Source organism: Ranitomeya imitator, chromosome 3, assembly GCF_032444005.1.
Source record: "Ranitomeya imitator isolate aRanImi1 chromosome 3, aRanImi1.pri, whole genome shotgun sequence".
NCBI classification, from domain to species: domain Eukaryota; kingdom Metazoa; phylum Chordata; class Amphibia; order Anura; family Dendrobatidae; genus Ranitomeya; species Ranitomeya imitator.
In genome coordinates, this window is record NC_091284.1 from 772,700,197 (window position 1) to 772,719,000 (window position 18,804).

At 42.8% G+C, this 18,804-nt stretch overlaps 1 protein-coding gene across 3 annotated transcripts in view; it reads left to right on the forward strand.

Annotated features, from left to right (window-relative positions):
* RDX (radixin) overlaps nt 1–9,807 on the forward strand; it is a 109,453-nt gene extending 99,646 nt beyond the window's left edge. For all 3 annotated transcript variants that reach the window (XM_069759071.1, XM_069759072.1, XM_069759073.1), the window contains exons 13-14: nt 5,675–5,932; nt 6,905–9,807. In XM_069759071.1, coding sequence (XP_069615172.1) covers nt 5,675–5,932; nt 6,905–7,069 — 423 coding nt within the window. In that variant the 3' untranslated portion in view covers nt 7,070–9,807. The remainder of the gene's footprint in view (nt 1–5,674; nt 5,933–6,904) is intronic.
* The last annotated feature ends 8,997 nt before the right edge of the window (nt 9,808–18,804 follow it).

Here is an 18,804-nt window from a genome sequence, read left to right on the forward strand (position 1 = left end):
GCACATTGTATTCCTGCATGTTAAAGAAATGTTGATTACCCTTAGGCCCGGATCTGAACGGACCTAGCAGGGCATATATCCAAGGTAAGTCAAATCCAGATACACAAACTGCCTATATATAACCAATGGAGCCGACCACATCATAATAATAATAATAATCTTTATTTTTTTATATAGCGCTAACATATTCCGCAGCGCTTTACAGTTTGCACACATTATCATCGCTGTCCCTGATGGGGCTCACAATCTAAATTCCCTATCAGTATGTCTTTGGAATGTGGGAGGAAACCGGAGTACCCGGAGGAAACCCACACAAACACGGAGAGAACATACAAACTCTTTGCAGATGTTGTCCTGAGTGGGATTAGAACCCAGGACTCCAGTGCTGCAAGGCTGCAGTGCTAACCACTGTGCTGCCCATCATCAGAATATAACTTTCAGGATCGGCCATGCACCTAAAACATCACATTCTAAACCGACACTCCATAATACAGCTGCTGCAACAAGGTATTTGCTTTGTGTCACCATTTTCTGAGACCAGTAACATTTTTACATTTTTCTGTTGATGAGGCAGAGTGAGGGCTTGGTTTTATCTAAATCTATTTTGTGTACATACGTTGTTTTGTTTGCTAATTACATTTTTTAGGGAGGTGAGGCGACAGAAAAAAAAAAAGAATTGAAATCAGATCAGACTTTTCCAAACACGGTGATACCAAATTTTGTTTTTCTTTTGTTTTTAAAAAGGGGGATGATTTTAACTTGTGTATAATATTTTTATTTTTGAGAAATATTTTCTGTATTTTTTTTGTTCTCTAGTCCCCTTAGCTTACTTGAACTTGCGATCGTTTCATCGCTTGTACCGTAATTCATATTGCAATAGCGAAAATTTCTGTCTCCTACGGGGCACATCCTACAGCAGGTCATAGTAACCCATCGGTGTGGCCCCAACCTATCCACCCACCCACGATGGGACCCAGTACGTGTTCTATTTAACCCCTTCACTACCCATTGACTCCTTGTTTGTTTTTTCCTCCTCTTCAAAGAGCCGTTGTTTTTTATATTCTCTCCATATGAGGACTTGCTTTTTCATGAACCATTCATTTTACCATATAGTGTACTAGAAAAAGTATGCTGAAATTTTAAAAAAAGTACAATTATGATTGTTCGTTGTTTTTTTTGTTGTTGTTGTTGTTTTTTTTTTTAAAGGTATCTTTATGTACCATGTTCACTATATGATAAAACTGACCTGCCAATATGAATCCCCAGGTCAGTACAAGTAACCTGTTACCAAACGTGCAGTGTTTTTTTTTTTTGTTTTGTTTTGTTTTTTTAATTTAGGAAATGTTGTGGTTTTTTTTTTTTTTGGGGGGGGGGGGGGTTTAAAGAAATTTGTAAAAAAATAAATTAAAAAAATTAGAAAAAAAAAGTCGCAATTTTTCAGAGACCCGTAGTTCCATTTTTTGGGGGATCTGGGACTGGCTGACGGTGGATTTTTTTGCAAAAATAGCAATAACAGCATTAACCTAATGAACGTATTCAAATTCAGCAGGGATCTGATATGAACAAAATATAACATTTGATTAAAAATAGACCAACTGAATTATTCTTCAAGACCTCAATTCAAGATTTGCCTTTGCCTTCAGGTTAGAAAGGCTATCTTCTCTGGATGCATTGGTCCATTAAACAGAAAGCGGAGTTCTGGAAACCCTAAACGATGTCTTCAAATGCTCTCCTTCGGTGGGAAGGCCATCGCCCCATTTCCCTTCCGAAAGGGATCCCAAAAGGACAATACCTGATCCAACAGATAAATTCTTTTTCTATGTTCAGTTTTAGAAAGCGAGCAGAAAAGAAGGCAAATGACCATTGAGTGAGACTGAAGGAGGCAGTGAGCGATAAAAGTTTAGAGGCTGCTGAAGTGGAAGTGTCAATGGCGATATTGAAGTCGCCCATGATAGTGGGGATGTCAGTGGAGAGGAAGTGAAGTAGCCAGGTGGTGAAGTGGTCAAGAAAGGTGGAGATGGCTAGTTCTGGGGGGGAGGTAGATGTCAGCCAGCTGGAGGTTGGAGGGGGAATAGATGCGGACAGAATGCACCTAAAACAAGGGAAGAGTAGTGGAATTGGAGTAAAGAACGTGTCGGACACGAGCAAGCCAACTTCTCCACCGTGTTTGTTGCTGGGGTGAGGGGTGTGAGAGAGATGGAATTCGCCATAAGAAAGTGCAGCTGGAGAGGCCGAGTCAGAGGGGGTGAGCCAGGTTTCAGTGATGCCAAGGATGGAGAGTTTGTTATTGATGAATAGGTACTGGATAAATGGCAGTTTGTTGCAGATGGAGTGTGCGTTCCACAGTGCTCCAGGTAGGGTGACCGGTGGAGTGGGGGCTGGATGAATGGGTATGAGGTTATCATGGTTGGGAAAACATGTAGAGGATCATGGCAGGGCGTTAGAAATGAGTGTGGGGATGTATTGAGGAGGGCCAGGATTTGGGGATACATCACCAGCAATGAGGAGCAGCAGACAGAGTGTTAGAAGGTGGGAGCAGGATAGGACATGATGTGGCCGTGTGTGTCTGGAGAAAAAGGATTGCATGTGGAGGAACATCTGTGAGGAGGATGTGAGGTGGCTGGGGAGGATGGAGGCGGAAATTACTAGGTCCTTACTAGGTGAGGGGATTACAAGAGGTAGGGAAAAATAGAGTAGTATAGGTGTGAAAGTGAAAAGAAACCGAAACATTGGAGTGGCTTTATATTCAGTTACCTTACAGCCAATTCCAGTCCAATTCTAGTCTAATTCAGAGTAGTGTAATTAGAAATCTGTAATTGGAAAATGGAATTTTGAAAGATGCCTGAATCGGACTACGTCTGAATCAAACGCATGGCTCTGATTATATCTGGGATTAACACTACTCAGCTGTGAGAGAATGTGGGTGTGTGAGGCCAGATGACATGTTCACAGTTAAACAAAGGTCATAAAAGGTGTGTGTGGGGGGTTACACTGACCACTCAGATATGCCTGCAAAGCACAGGAGCAGTGAAATACATTGTGCATACAGAGTGATGGCTAAGCACAGCATACCATAGAAAATCAATGCAATTTACAGAGACATTCAGGAGCCAGGGAGAGCTGGGGACCTTCAGTTCATACCATAGAAAATTCAGCCAATTAAATGCTGGTAAAAATGTGGTCTCTGCTTGGGAGCCCACATCAAATGCAGGAACGCTGTTCTCGCCACTGATCAGTCACTGAACAGAACAAAACGGCAACTTCAACCTCCGCTTTCATTATAGATATACAGTGCGCCTGCATCCATCTGAGCAGGAGAAGAGGGAGAGGTTGGGGAGGGCATTTACCAATGCAGGCAGCAAGTGCTGCTCTCCTACAATGTACAGGGTCTCCAGCTGATTTCCATGATAATGATCTATTCTGAGATTGAGCAGTATAATTGCGTCAGTAGCTGGACTTTATCGCACCTCGACCATTAATGATAATTCCACCGATGTTCTGAGCGTACAAGCAGAGGCCGGTGTGGGGTGTTACATCTAATGGCCTGAAATGCAGGAGGTAAGACTCGCAATTACCACTAATTTCACCTCCTCTAGAAGTGTCATTTCCAATCAGTCCTCTCTGCAGCCGTCTGATTGCGAAGCACAAAATGCCATTTTCTTCACAATCCGTGCCTGCCTCCAATGTCATGGCTTAATATCTGATTGAGGGAGAGACGTTAGGATTATGGAAGCATGAGGTGACTAGAAGTGAAAATTAATTATCATTGTGAGTGGTAATCATTGCAGATAAAGGTGTCCTCCATACTAATGCACTTTTGGGGAAAAAAACAGTGAGCTCTCCTGAATGTTTCCTTCCCTGTCTTCCATTTTTTTTCTTTCTTTTTTTCTTTTCTCTTCTGGTCCATCAACCAGAGAAGATGTGGCTACCATATTATAACCATTCTTGGAAAATTATTGGCACAACCGGTAGTAGTGTAATGTATGTCAGGGCTGAATTAATACCAAGAACCAGAGAGCCAATTCTCCTAAAAGGTTTGGAATTGGCACCTAACTCTCTGGTTATTTAACGCTGAGGTCTAGGGAGGCTTTAGTGTCTCACTGCATAGTATTGCAAAACTGAATTCCTTTCTGTATTAGAAATTGGGAATTTATTTTCCAGGGTTACTGGGTGACGATAGTGCTGGTTATCGCACTGGAAGAAACTAGTGCAGCAGTGAATGTAACAATATTTTACAGTACAAATCTAAATGGTAGAATCGGGTGCAATGGTTATTGGCCAAGGTTTCGAGTTTGCTTGTCCTACTGTAAAACATTGAGATTTTTTTTTTCCCCACAGTATTTGAGGATCATGATCCTCAGCCAAACTCTTACATTGATGGTGGCATATCTGACATAGAAGGCACCACTATTTCTCTATGCTTTGAGCATTAGTCCTGTTGGACACTATCCTTGCCGTTCACGCCGTTGTTCTCTGCCAAAATGTGGACTGTCTGGAGAGAGTCTGCCCTCAAAGCTTCAATCGCTTTTCCTTATTCCCATCTTCTGCATGATTTACAGTTTCTTCCCTTCTCTCCATGTTGTAGTTGATGATGGTAAAGACAAGGTCTCGTTGTGGCTGCTGGTTATGTAGACGTTGGAGAGCCATCTTTTCTCAACATTTATAGATCGCACTTTAAAGCAACGACAACAATAACATGAATTTCACGGTCCAAGTTGGACCATACTGTTTGAACTGGTCTGCCCTGAACTTCACGGCCCCTTAGATGTATTTTGAGAATGTTGACTTTATGCAAGGAGACCCAGGGCTGGTCTGGATATCATACTCCATACTCCGACCATGAATGTTTGGATGTTTCAAAACCGGTTCAAGAGCATTGTTGTGCTGCTAAAATCCCATGTTATGATGAATCTAATTGCGATGCTACCTACAAGTTCGTGGCATAGGTTATCAGATGCTTATCTACAGGATAGGTCATCAGTAGCAGTTCGTGGGGGTCTAGCACCCAGCACTCCCACTAATCGGCTGTTTTTTCTCAGTGGCCGGTTGTAAACACTTTGACTGGAGAGGCGCTCCGCAGCTTTGTGTAAAGTATAGCAACCACTAAGTGCTGCTACACCATGCCTCCTTATTTTACATAGACAGAAGGTGGGCTGCAGCAGCCACCATACTTGGAACAAAGTTTTGCTCAGCAGCTCCCCTGTGTTTACATTCAGCTGCCATGGGAACCAAGAAGAGCTGTTCTGTTGCAACGCTGGGCGTCGGACCCCCACCGATCTGTTACTGATGACCAGTCTATGGATAAGTCATTACATGCATATATCCTGACAACGCCACAGTCGTCAGCAATCCAGATCTGTTGTTTCTTTAATGCAAACACAATTAGTATTTTTATTAGCAATTTTAAAAGCAAATTGTACTGCTCCAAGTCAAGTTGGCCTAGAATACTTTTAGTTGTTCTTAATTTTCCACCGTTCAAGGACATACAACCTCGTCCTCAAACATGTTTTTCATTGTGGATTCATTAATAACTATGCTACTTCCAGAGGACCCTGAACTGTACTCGATCGCATCGCGGTAGTACTTCTGCCTTGTCCTTGAACATTACATTACTGTGAATCATACAATCATAACATGGTGACGCAAGTATGTGACCCCTCTTATTGTTGGCCAGGCATATTCTGCACAAGAAGATCTGGAAAAAACCAAAGAGGAACTAAAATCGGTGATGTCTGCTCCACCACCCCCTCCACCGCCGCTCCCTCCACCACCTGTTGCACATGCAGAAAACGAACACGAGCATGATGAGCATGATGAAAACAGCGCCGAGGCCAGTGCAGAATTGTCCTCTGAGGGGGTGGTAAATCATAGGAGTGAGGAGGAAAGACTGACCGAAACGCAAAAGAATGAGCGTGTAAAGAAGCAGCTACAGGTAACCATTTATATGTGGTGCAAAAAGTCAGGTCTCCACTTACCGTTTGGCTATAGGGTTCTTGGAGACAGTAGGTAAGCCAAACTTCCGACTCCTCAATTTCCCCGTCTCCACAGCACTGGTCACTACTGAGCATGTACATAAAGTGCACCACAGATTGATCTTTTCTAAAAGCCGATATCCTTAGATCAGGAACAGAACAGACATTTATAGGACATTTTATAACTTTCCCAAATGATTATGAAAAAATTCACAGCACATCCTGCATTGTACTACTGCACTCAATATATTATATGTTTTCGGAGTCGGTCTATTTTTATACAAGCTCAACAGACACATACTCTGACTCCACAGCCCCGCTTGGCGACTATAAACTGTTTGCACAACTTGTCTATCAAAGGGGTTGTCAATTTTGGGGGCAATTTTTTTTTTCTTAAATGCAAGTATTTGAAGCTAAAAAATCATTTTTGCTATTTTTTCATGAAGTGGTTTGTGCAGAGAAACAAAAGCATGTAAAAGCAAACTGTGCAAAAATTTTTAATGAAACTCCATTAGAAAAATGTTTTTATTTAAAAATAAATAATTCACCCCAATTTTAACAAGTTTTAGACTAGGAGATGCCAGACCGACCCTTTACTAGCTATATGCAATGGCTTTGCGGTCACCTTGCCGCCACAGTAGCCAGCTGTCACTAGAACAAAATCCTTTATTTGCTAGAATACATTTGTTATGGGTGAAGAATACACGAGTGCAGGATCAGACTGCAAGGTTTGTTTCTAGTTTCTAACCACGGCGATGCATAGGCCTGCATGTATTTTCATAGTTGCTTCATTTTTATGATGCCTTGGTATAAAAAAAAAATAAAGGTTGCGAATGTGAACACATCTTTTTAAAGGGCTTGTTCCAGAATTTCTTCAAAAATGCTATCAAATAAGCGTTAAAAGCTGATTCTCCTGCATTTTTTATTTCCAGGCTCTAAGTTCTGAGCTGGCACAAGCAAGAGATGAAACCAAGAAAACTCAAAACGACGTTCTCCATGCTGAAAACGTGAAAGCCGGCCGCGACAAGTACAAGACACTCCGCCAGATCCGACAAGGAAACACGAAGCAGCGCATCGATGAGTTTGAATCAATGTGAAGAGGCCTCACCCCGCTAACGCCGTGCTACACTATGCGGACTCACCAACATAGCAAAGTAGGCCTTTAGCGAATCGATGAAGGAGCGTTACCCCCACCCCTTGCCAAAGCACCTGTACCAGTCTGACTGTGGAGGAGAGATTTAAACCAGAACAGGACGAATCGGATTTATCTGCAGTGCTGAACGTGTCGCGTCCAATTTCAGTTTCGTCACACCACCATATCAATGTCGCTAATTCACGTTGTCATTATTAGTTTCCTGACAGATAGTCGTTAGCTGCTAATGAAGCTTTGAGTTGTGAACGGACATTTCAAGTCTGAGTCTAGAACTGACAGAGGAGTTTAGCGAGTGGGTATGTGTTCTTTTGGTTGTTATTTTGGATCTTTTGGGATTATCTGTCAATTGTACGTCACACCATGATATTTTTCTCCTGTACGTTCCATGTCCTGACAATTTGGTTTAGCAATAAGAAGACATTTATGATGTTTTTTTTCTTCTCTAATTAGAGGTTACCTTATACTACTACCTCACATACACACGATGACTGGTCCTCGTAACACCAACAACATGTTTTATTCACTAAGACTTACCCCAGTGTGAGGTTATTTTTTTCGTTTCTTTTTGTACTTTATTTTTCTTGAACTTTGTTATTGCTTTTCACGGATAATCTGTCTATATAAGTTTGTAAAGTAGTACTGAGCATATTATTATTTTATAGGAGATTGGTAACCGTACTGATACTAATGTTCCAGGCATGACGAGCAATATATACAATCCGTTATCCATATTATATGCCTTTTCCGTTACGTCCAGTCCTGAAGGGAAACACTGTCTGTACTCAAGGACTGAGCAGCCTCAGAATTATTAAAGAGTTTGTCCGCTGCTGGACAACCTTTTCTTAAGTGCGGCAGTGCACTAAATAGAAAAATAATAAACATGGCTCCGGATTGGTGCCATTTCGGCATTGTCGGTACTGTTACAGATACACAACACTGCAGCCCATTGGTGGACCCCGATGAGCTGCAGCGCTCATGTGGAGACAAAAATCACCAAAATTCCTTTGATGCACCAGTCCAGGAGATGAGTTTGAGTCTTTATTTTGAAGACTGCAGCATTTAAGATGTGATTGTGCAGTAGTGAACACCCTCTCTAAGGCCAGTTCCCCACACCCAACTTTCACGCTACGAGTACGGACCAACCACAGCAGCTATCCTGAACCGAGCTCAGCAGCCTTATACATGCTAGCAGTCCAGACATCACGGTCTCGTTCTCTGACCGGCAATGTTGGATGTAAGAAACTGGTCTTATCGTGCCATCATGGCAATTGGAGGCTGCTCAGTCCTTGGTTTGATAGGTCATTTTTATTTTTTGGTAAATGTGAAATGAGTAGTGAGAGGATGAGAAAAGCTACTCGCGAAATGCTTTATAAACAGCCTATAGTGTAAAGTATGGCTCTCTGCTGCTTTTGGATATTTTACTTCTGGCAGTATAATCCCAGGGTAAAACTCTCGGTGGCTTAGTATAGCACATGCCATAATGAAAACCGCATTATGTTTTCTACAAACACATTTCGTGGAGGGCTAGGTCTTATTTTTGGCTCCTTCATAGTTGCCCCATGTAGTCCAATCGCACAGATCTGATTCATATGAAAAACTCCTGCTGAACTCCTAAAATATCAGGCAGATCAGAACTCACCATTGGTTTGGAGGAAGCCAGAATATCCACCCACTTACACACGGTGGGCTAGTGCAGACTGAGTGAGGCTACTGACTTTGCTTCTGTTTAGATGATCGTGCGCCAGGTTTTAACCCTTACAAGATCACTATCAGTGTTTGGGTTCCCGGTCGCTTATTCATAATGATGAGCAAATTCTAGATTTATTTGTTGCGCAACGTATAGGAAAATTGACAATTTTGATAATGCACGTGAAAAGTTAATTCAAGTGAATGGCCCACAGGTATAAGGGGCCATCATCTAAAAAAGGGAACTTATCTGGCACTTATGACTTTTTTTTTTTTTGGGATGTACCCTAGTAAATCTACCAAAAAATAGACAGCAATATTGTGCAGCTCCATTAGGAAGGAAATGGTTTGTATATCCAGCGTAGGAAAAGCCCCTGCAGATACAAGACCTTTCCTTGGCTGGAATCGTATCTAAAGTTTTCGTGGAAATTGATTCAGAAGGAAATGGGAATATAACGTAAGGATTATAATATTCTAATTTTGGCTCTGGTCAAAAACATGTGGAATTCTTACTTTTTGGAAGAGTTATGACCCTCAGTTATTCAGTTTCCACCAGTATTTTGGCTTAAAATTGTTTGAAACTTTGCAAAACTTGTAGTTAGGCAAACAATGCATCTTTTGACATTTTTACACCAGACCGGGGAAGGACTGCTGCCACAAAGATGGCATAAATTATGACTGAATTACTTTGGTTTTTTTTGTGGCTCATGGCAGCTGAGGTGCACCAAATTCATTAGGGTGCACATCTCTTAATTTGAGAGAGCTGTTCAAAACGCCATTCTTTATGAATCAGGGCCTTAGTCTTTATCATTCAGACTCTGAGCAGCAGCTATCAATCAGTCTTGTAGGCAGCAATGATTAAAGAAACAGCATTTCATAACAGTAAATTTAGGATTTCTTTTTCCCTTTTACATAAATATTTTTTTTGTTGTTCATCAAAGATGCCGTTGCAACGATTTTCAACCAGGTTGTTTAACAATAAAGATATAAAGGACATTTCTTCTGGTTTTCTTTGTGCCTACATGAATATCTTATTTTTTCCTATCCCAGTGGAGGCAGCAAATGAAGAACACCAGGTAGGGTGACTGTAAGAAATGTGTAGTTTCTTTTTAGCCGCAGGGTGAGGGGTCACTTTAAAAGCATTCTGTCAGCACAAGATAACTGTTCAAATCTTGAAAGAGGCACTTGGTTGAGTGCAGCGTCGCACCTACTTGCCTCCAGTCTATCTCCATCCCCTCTCCTTATGGGTGAAATTTAAGGCAAATAGAAACCTGCCATGGTGAAATGTCGCCATCCCTGTAACGTCTGACTAGTAGACCTGTTGTATTGCCATGCTGTAACAATGACGTCGCTTCGAGCCTACGAATGAGGAGAGGCATCGTGGATTCTGGCAAGTACGAGGTGGTTCGCAGGGCTCCCATCCAGCATCCACAGACCAGAATCCTCAAAATTGATTCCCTTTTCTCTTAAAAATAAATAAGTTAAATTGCGCTCAGCAGATAGTCCCGTGCCAGCAACAGGCACAACACAGATGTTGACGTGTGATTAGTGTAGACGGTTTCTCGGACTGCTGCTCCACATGTGAGCCAGGATGAACCCAGTTGAATACACCACTGCAAAAACTAACATTCAGATGGAAGAAAGTAGGTGCTGCTGGTGTACTGAATGACCATTCAAGATGAAAGTATAAAAGGTGTAATGCATTTAGAGGTAGAAGGAAGGGAGTTTCCAGCACGTCCATCCAGTTTAAGTAAAATTTCAATTTTATTTGAACATTTTTAAAAAACAATTTTAAAAAGGAGAGAAAGAGACTCTGCCTGCTTCTTTTCTGGCGCACCACGGCGCCCTTAGTCATAGGATCTAATACAAAATAAATGGACAGGTATATAGCAAGGCATTTAGGAATAGTTTGGACTTATTTATTAGGCACAGAATATTGGTTTTTCAGTCACCCATGATGGCATCATGAAAGCGGGGATTCGCCCATCAAGGACAGGAAACCTTCAAGATAAAAAGTCCGCTCCTCTCCACATCAGTTGGTTTGCTGTCCTTGATGGGAAACCCTCAGTTTAATCTGCTGTGAAGATAAAGAGAAGAGGGATGGCTGGGGTTTGGCAGGCATGGGTTCGATGCAGCCGAACCCAGGTGCCGGTAGCACCACGGAGGTCCCAGTGGGGTGCCCTCCTGAGCAAGCATGAGCAGGGTACCAGTAGCACCAGTGCCTGTTAGCCATGCTGCTCAGGAGTGCATGGGTGCACCGGAGAAATAAATAGAAGAGGGTTTCGGTCGGGGTTTGACAGACGTGGGTCTGCTGCGGCCGAGTGCTGCGTCAAGGCACCAGCGGCTGTCTGCGGGTGTCTGCAGCAACCCTTGCTTGGAAGCGCATCAGCATGCGGGGGAGAAGAGGCTGACCACAGCAGCTGAAAGTGGATAGCTTCCTCACCATTCCTGGAGGCTGGGCCTAACAGGCGGTAGACAGATGCATGCATAGCGCAAACCGTAAGTCGCATCCAGATGACGTGTTTGATTGACAGCTTCCAGGGGAAGGGACAATACCTATAAATACATAGGAAGCAGTTACCAAGTTAAAAAAAAATACAATCATCTTTATTAACCCCTTAGTGACAGAGCCAAATTTTTTAAATCTGACCAGTGTCACTTTGTGGTAATAACTCTGCAACGCTTCAACAAATCCCAGTGATTTTGAGATTGTTTTTTCGTGACACATTATACTTTATGATAATGGTAAATTTAGGTCAATATGTTTTGTGTTTATTTATAAAAAATATCAAATTTGAGAAAAATGTTAAATTAGCAATTTTTAAACTTTGAATGATTATCCCTTTAATCCAGATGGCCATACCACAGCAAACCATTAATAAATAACATTTCCCACATGTCGGCTTTACATCAGCATCATTTGTAAACTGTTATTTTATTTTGCTAGCATTTTAGGAGGATTAAAAATGTAGCAGCAATTTTTCATTTTTTCAAGGAAATTTACAAAATTTATTTTTTTAGGGACTTATCCATGTTTGAAGTGACTTTAGGGGCCTCGTATATTGGGAAACCCCCAAACGTGATACCATTTTAAAAACCGCACCCCCTGACATATCGAAAACTGCTGTCAGGTAGTTTATTAACTCTTCAGGTGCTTTACAGGAATTAATGCAAAATGGCATGACAGGAATGAAAATGTGCATTTTTACCACCTAAATGTCTCTAACTTCTGAACAGGTTACAACAGCCGTCAGACTCTAAGGCCGCTATTTGGTCACGAATTGCCATGGCAAACATCAGGACCACAAAATCAAGATCTGAGGGCACCAATTTGGTTAAATAGAAAGCCCCCACACTCTGTTAACCATTTATAATGATGTAGTCACTATTGGCAGCAGCATCTAAGGGGTTAAACAGAGTTGGATGGTGCAAACACTGATCGTGGCTGATACAGCAAGTTGTCAGCTATAATGTACAGCCGACAGCTGCTGGATTGTCACCTGTATGGGGATGCTAGTCTCTTATATCTCAGGTCAGTTAAAAGACGTATTGGCTGTCATTAAGGGGTTAAACACTGTAGAACAAACACTTTAAAAAAAAAAATTGTTTTCAGTGGGTATACACTAAATGGATCTGGAAACACCGGAATGGTCTTGCCAAAATGTGTACAATATTATTTCCTTTTAGATAAGTTGGTCTCTTGTTGCTAAGTTAGGACAGAGGAGGAATCAACATTAATAAAATCCAATTTTTGAAAAAAATGTTCATGCGGTTAGTGCTTGTAAAATTCGACGTAAGTACGTAAACATAGGATTTTCCATTAAGTAATGACTCCTTATATCACTAGACTTCTTAAAGCAATACATTCAAGTGATTTAATGATATTAAAGGAGGGTCAGTAAGCCATTTGTGCTAGTCTATTCACCAAATAATTTCCACCAAAGCAAGATGAATCACATAGTGAGAGAACCAAAGAAATAAAAGGCACACTCCTCATACAAAACCTTATGCACCCTTCACATGATAATAGTGCTGTTTTCAGTGCTTACTGCATATAGTTCTATGTAGTATTTGTACCAGAGTATAAACAGTGCAGTACGCAAGTTTAGGGTGCATAGTGCTACTCAATCATTAGCGACAAAGAGGAGAGAAAAAGTCCTAATACATAACCTGGCTGCAGAAGGCTCCCCGACGCACGTTTCGCATTAGCTTCTTTATGGGGGTCAGTGAAGGGGCGCTACCAGATGGCTGTGTGTGTTGGCAGCAGTCACAGCCTCAGCAGCAGCAACTGGAGCTGCTGAAAAAGCCAGAAAAGAGACGTCCTTCATGTCCCTATAGCAAACAAGCACCCCAGCAGCCTCACCGGGGCTGTAGGAGTGGGGGCCATGTGGGCATCGAACTGGGTACAGCAGTCATCGCAGTACTAGGATGCAGAAGTCTCCAGGGGAGATCTCTTGGACGTCGTCCAGCCTCCTGATCCGGTACCCGTATAAAGCGTCCAAGTGATGAGTGATCTACGAGAAAGTTCAGCAGGCTAATGGCCGTTTTTTCTCTCTTGTTTGTTTCTCCTCCGTCACTCTCTGATTTTTATTTTGTTTGGGGCAGGAGATAGGAGGTCTCTAGGAAGTGTAAGACAAAGTCAGACCATAGGGAGTGCCTCTAAGGACAGCAGTTGTTAAGGACATGGACAAAAAGGCATTGTCAGGCTTGCATAGAGCAGACTGTTTCAGAGGAATCCCCTAATTTCGCTACCAGCCTGACGTCCTTAATTGAGTCGGAGGTACAGAAATCTGTTAGTTCACTGGCCCATTCAGAGGATAGAAGCATTAAGAGAGAAGAAATCCAGATACCCAAGGATTCTACTGGGTCGGAGGAAGAGGGCCTGTGGTTATCTGACCAGACTTCCACTTCGGATAGTAGCACAGAGGATTCACTGCTTTCCTTTAGAAGGAACTGGCAAACTGGTAAAGACCACAATGGGTCGGGTAGACCAAAAAGCTAAGAGATTGGCTCAGGACTTCATGTTCGATGGCCTTGAGCAGAGCAAATGCAGAACCTTCCCAGTAAATGAGCAGGTACAAAACCTCACTAAGCAAGAATGGGAGAAGCCGGATAGGAAGGGACAAGGTTTAGCTTCCTTTAAAAGGAAATATCCTTTTGACCAAATGTCTTCTACTTGGGATAAGGCTCCTAAATTGGACGTAGCTGTTTCCAGGAACTCAAGAAGATTCTCCCTGCCATTTGAGGACTTGGGGTCGTTAAAAGACCCATTGGACAGGAAGACTGACAGTTTCCTTAAGGCAGCCTGGGATGCCTCAGCAGGGGCCCCATTGCAGCAACATGCACGGCCAGATCTCTGAAGGTCTGGCTAGACAACTTTGAGGACCAGTTGGAGCAGAAAGTCCTGAGTGATACCATCCGGGCTTTGCTTCCAATCATTAAGGGGGCAGCAGCATTCCTAGCGAACACCTCTGCAGACTCAGCTAGGTTGGCAGCCAGATTAGCCGCTCTGTTCAATGCAGGTCGTAGGGCTGAAATGTTGGCCAGGGGACATGCAGGTGAGAATTAAGCTTTGTTCTCTCTCCTGTGAAGGAAAATTCCTGTTCGGGCCGGTCATTGATGAGATTCTTGAGAAAGCAGGAGATAGGAAGAAGGGACTACCTAGACCTAGAGCACCCTTTCCATCCTTTCGGCGGTCCTTTCGGAAAGGTCGCTATTCCCACAAGAAACCGCCGAGAGAGCAGGACAAACCCGAGAGACGACCTAGGGGAGGCAGTGGTTTCTTCTTTGGAAAGTCCTCCTGGGAGACCAAAAAAACCCCTCAATGACATTATTTCCCAGGTGGGAGGGAGGCTTTCTTCCTCTCAGCCTGGATCCTTGACATCATAGTCAGGCCTGAAGTTAAAATTCCTCGGGGGAGCTATATGGAAACCCCTGTGCAACCATCTCTGCACAATAACTAGTGATGGAAAACGAGGTTCTGTCACTCAAAAGAAAATCGTGTACTTGCAGAAATTCCCCCTGGGGAGATAGAGAAGGGGTTCTACTCCCCATTATTTCTGATTTTTTTAAAAAATGGACACATCCTTGAGGACTTTTATAAATCTGAAAGCTTTAAACAAGTTCTTAGTCATCCCTTCATTCAAGATGGAGTCAGTGAAGACAGCCGTGAAGGTTCTCTTGACTTGAGGTCCAGGGCTATTATATGGCAGTCCTGGACCTCAAGGATGCCTATTATCATGTACCAGTTCACAACCAATATCAAAAGTTCATCAGAGAAGCGGTACAGATATGTTGAAAATCAAGCACTTCCAGTACAAGGCTCTCTTCCCTTTGGGCTAGCAATAGCTCCCCGGATATTTACGAAGGTAAAGGCTCAACTCCAGTAAAAGTACATATTGGTGATACCTTATCTTGACAATTTTCTGATCGTTGGGGATTATTTTCTTCAGTGTCAAGAACGGGTCAGTATGGTCAGAGACACTGGGATGGCATCTAAACCTAAAAAAAATCCAGGCTTAACTGGTAACATCACAGATCTTCCTGGGTCTAGTGATAGATTCAGTAAGACAGGAATGCCGCCTTCCGGAGGAGCAAGAGAAATTTCAAAAACCTCATGTCATCGACGGTAGCAAGTCCAAAGATGTCCCTCAGGAAATCGATGTCCTTTCTGGGGTCTCTGACAGCCTGTATACCAGCAGTCAAATGAGCACGTTCCATGCACGAGACCTTCAGTGGTGCCTCTTAGAAAATGAAGCAATCTTGCAGGGACGATTGGAGGCAGGCTGACCATTCCGGAGACAGTGGTTCATTTTCTCCAATGATGGCTAGGAATAGACTCAGCACCCAGGGGAGTTCCCTTGGTAAACAAAATATCCAGAGTAGTCACGACGGATACCAGTCCCTGGGGTTTGGGAGCCCACCTGGACGACCACTGGACATAAGGGACCTGGTCACAATAGGAGTGGGTAGCCTCCTCAAACAGCTGGGAGTTCCTCGCACTGGAAAAGGCATTTGGCGGGCTACTGCCTTTTCTGTAGGGCCACACTTAGGGTGTTTCTGACAACCGGACTACTGTAGCTTGTATAAACCACCAGGGAAGTACTCGTTCCATTCCACTAATGTCATTTGCAGAACGATATTTATGCTTGAAGAAAAACATCTCATTATCGACCCTGCATATCAAAGGGGAGAAAATATCAAGGCAGACTTCCTAAGATGCAATTGGCTAAGCCAGAGAGAATGGTCCCTGAAGAGGACAGTGTTCATTAAGATTGTGGACATGTGGGGTCTTCTTCAAGTAGATCTTTTCGACTACAGGAAGGTCCAAAAATTCTGCTCTCTGAATCCGGGAGAGCGCTCTCACATGGTGGATGCCTTCAGGATGGAATGGACCTCCGGACTACTCTATGCCTGTCCGCCGTGTGCCTCATCCCGTTAGTCTTAAGGAAGATCAGAGAAGACAGGACAAGAGTTATCCTGATAGCTCCCTTTTGGCCAAAGAGAACCTTATTTTTTCTGGCTTAGGACAATATCGGTATCGGATCCGTGGGTCCTTCCGGTGGACAAGGATCTTCTATCCCAAGGGCCTTTTCTCCATCCTCAGATGTCCGGGCTGCATTTATTAGCCTGGAATTTGAGAGGTCAATTTTAGAGGGAAAGGGTTTCTTGGCTAAATTTATTTCTACCCTTCTTAGTAGCAGAAAGCCAGTAACCACTAAGATCTATGGTAGGACGTGGAGGAAGTTTCTATCCTTTTCAGGGGTGAGTCTGGGGGGGAAAGCCTCTTTAACATCTATCCTGGAGTTCCTGCAGATAGAGTTCAGCCTTTCTGATAGCACCCTTAAAGGGAAGGTGCCACATTTTTATATTTAAAAAAAAAGTTAAATTCCTTACTTTTAGAACATATTTTCAAGTGCACAGTATTTATATTTTTTATATTACTTATGCAGCCAATGGGGGCTGCCATTTTGCTTTGCAGGAGTGTAAGAGTTGCTGCACGACACTAAGGCCGGCTTCACACACATATATGTATATATATTAATATTTATTCCAGCGCTATACAGCTTGAAAGCCGGTAATTCAATTACCGGCTTTTTCTTTCTCCTTCTTAAAACCCGACATGATTTGAGACATGGTTTACATACAGTAAACCATGTCTTCTCTCTATTTTTTTTGCAGATTCCACACTACTAATGTCAGTAGTGTGTATCTGCAAAATTTGGCCGTTCTAGCTCTTAAAATAAAGGGTTAAATGGCGGAAAAATTGGCGTGGGCTCCCGCGCAATTTTCTCCGCCAGAGTAGTAAAGCCAGTGACTGAGGGCAGATATTAATAGCCTGGAGAGGGTCCATGGTTATTGGCCCCCCCCCCCTGGCTAAAAATATCTGCCCCCAGCCACCCCAGAAAAGGCACATCTGGAAGATGCGCCTATTCTGGCACTTGGCCACTCTTTTCCCATTCCCGTGTAGCGGTGGGATATGGGGTAATGAAGGGTTAATGCCACCTTGCTATTGTAAGGTGACATTAAGCCTAATTAATAATGGAGAGGCGTCAATTATGACACCTATCCATTATTAATCCAATTGAATGAAAGGGTTAAATAAAACACAAACACATTATTTAAAATTATTTTAATGAAATAAAAACAATGGTTGTTGGAGTATTTTATTCTACGCCCAATCCAATCACTGAAGACCCTCGTTCTGTGAAAGAAAAAACATAATAAACCAACAATATACTTACCCTCCGCAGATCTGTAACGTCCAACGATGTAAATCCTTCTGAAGGGGTTAAAACATTTTGCAGCAAGGAGCTTTGCTAATGCAATGCTACTCCTCGCTGCAAAACCCCGGAGAATGAGTCTAAATATAGATCAATGAGCTATATTTAGCTTCATTTGCGGTGAGGCGCCCTCTGCTGGATGTTCATAGATCGTGGGAAATTTCCTAGAAAGCTCCCAGGCCGTCCTGGGCTGTCCAGATCACAGCTGTGGGAGGAGATTGCAGCCATTTTCTTGTAGTCCGCAGCATAAACTGGGCAATCTTGCCTTGCGCAGGCATGTACTATGGAGGACAGAGAAGCAATAGTGTGCAAAAATCACACCATACATATACCCTCTGGCTCAAGACAGGATCAGCTGTGGAGGATATCCACTAATAAAACATAACTTTTAATATTAAATGCTAAAAAAAATGCACATCCAACAGGACACAAACGAAAAAATGGAAAATACTTTATATGTATTTTTTTCGTTTGTGTCCTGTTGGATGTGCATTTTTTTAGCATTTAATATTAAAAGTTATGTTTTATTAGTGGATATCCTCCACAGCTAATCCTGTCTATGGAGGACAGAGAATGAACTTCAATCCAATATTGCAGCCAGCATGCAGCCAGCGGGTAAGGAAAGGGTGAATCAAACACCCGAAAACCCCGCTCCTATGGCTGAAGATTGTTCCCTCCAAATTCAGGTGACAGAGTCCCTTTAAGGCACCACTGTGTGAGAATTTTCCATGCAGCAGTGGTGCCATAAAGGGAGAGCATAGGAACTAATGAACTCCGGTGAATTCTGACGGCAGTTCAGTGAATCCCTCCTGTCAGTGTATCACCAGCTTAATTGAGAGCAGTCATATCACTGATGTGACTGCTCTCAAAGTGGTCAGGATCATCATGGAACATTATGGATTATCTTCTCATCGGACAGGTGAGGAATATTTGTGGTTTATTTTATTTTTGTTGCAGGAGACGAGGGAGTCGAGGATTAGGCATTCGGTAAGTATGGCTAATTAAGATTAATGAAGGACTTTATTCTGGCTGTGTTTATTTACCATATAACTATAGGATTAGTAATGGATAGGTGTCTTATTAACGCCTCTCCATTACTAAGCCGTGGGTTCGATGTCACCTGACAATACAAAGGTGACATCAACCCCACAAATATTACCCCACTTGCCGGAATTGGCGCATCTATAAGATTCACCATTTCTGGGGTGGC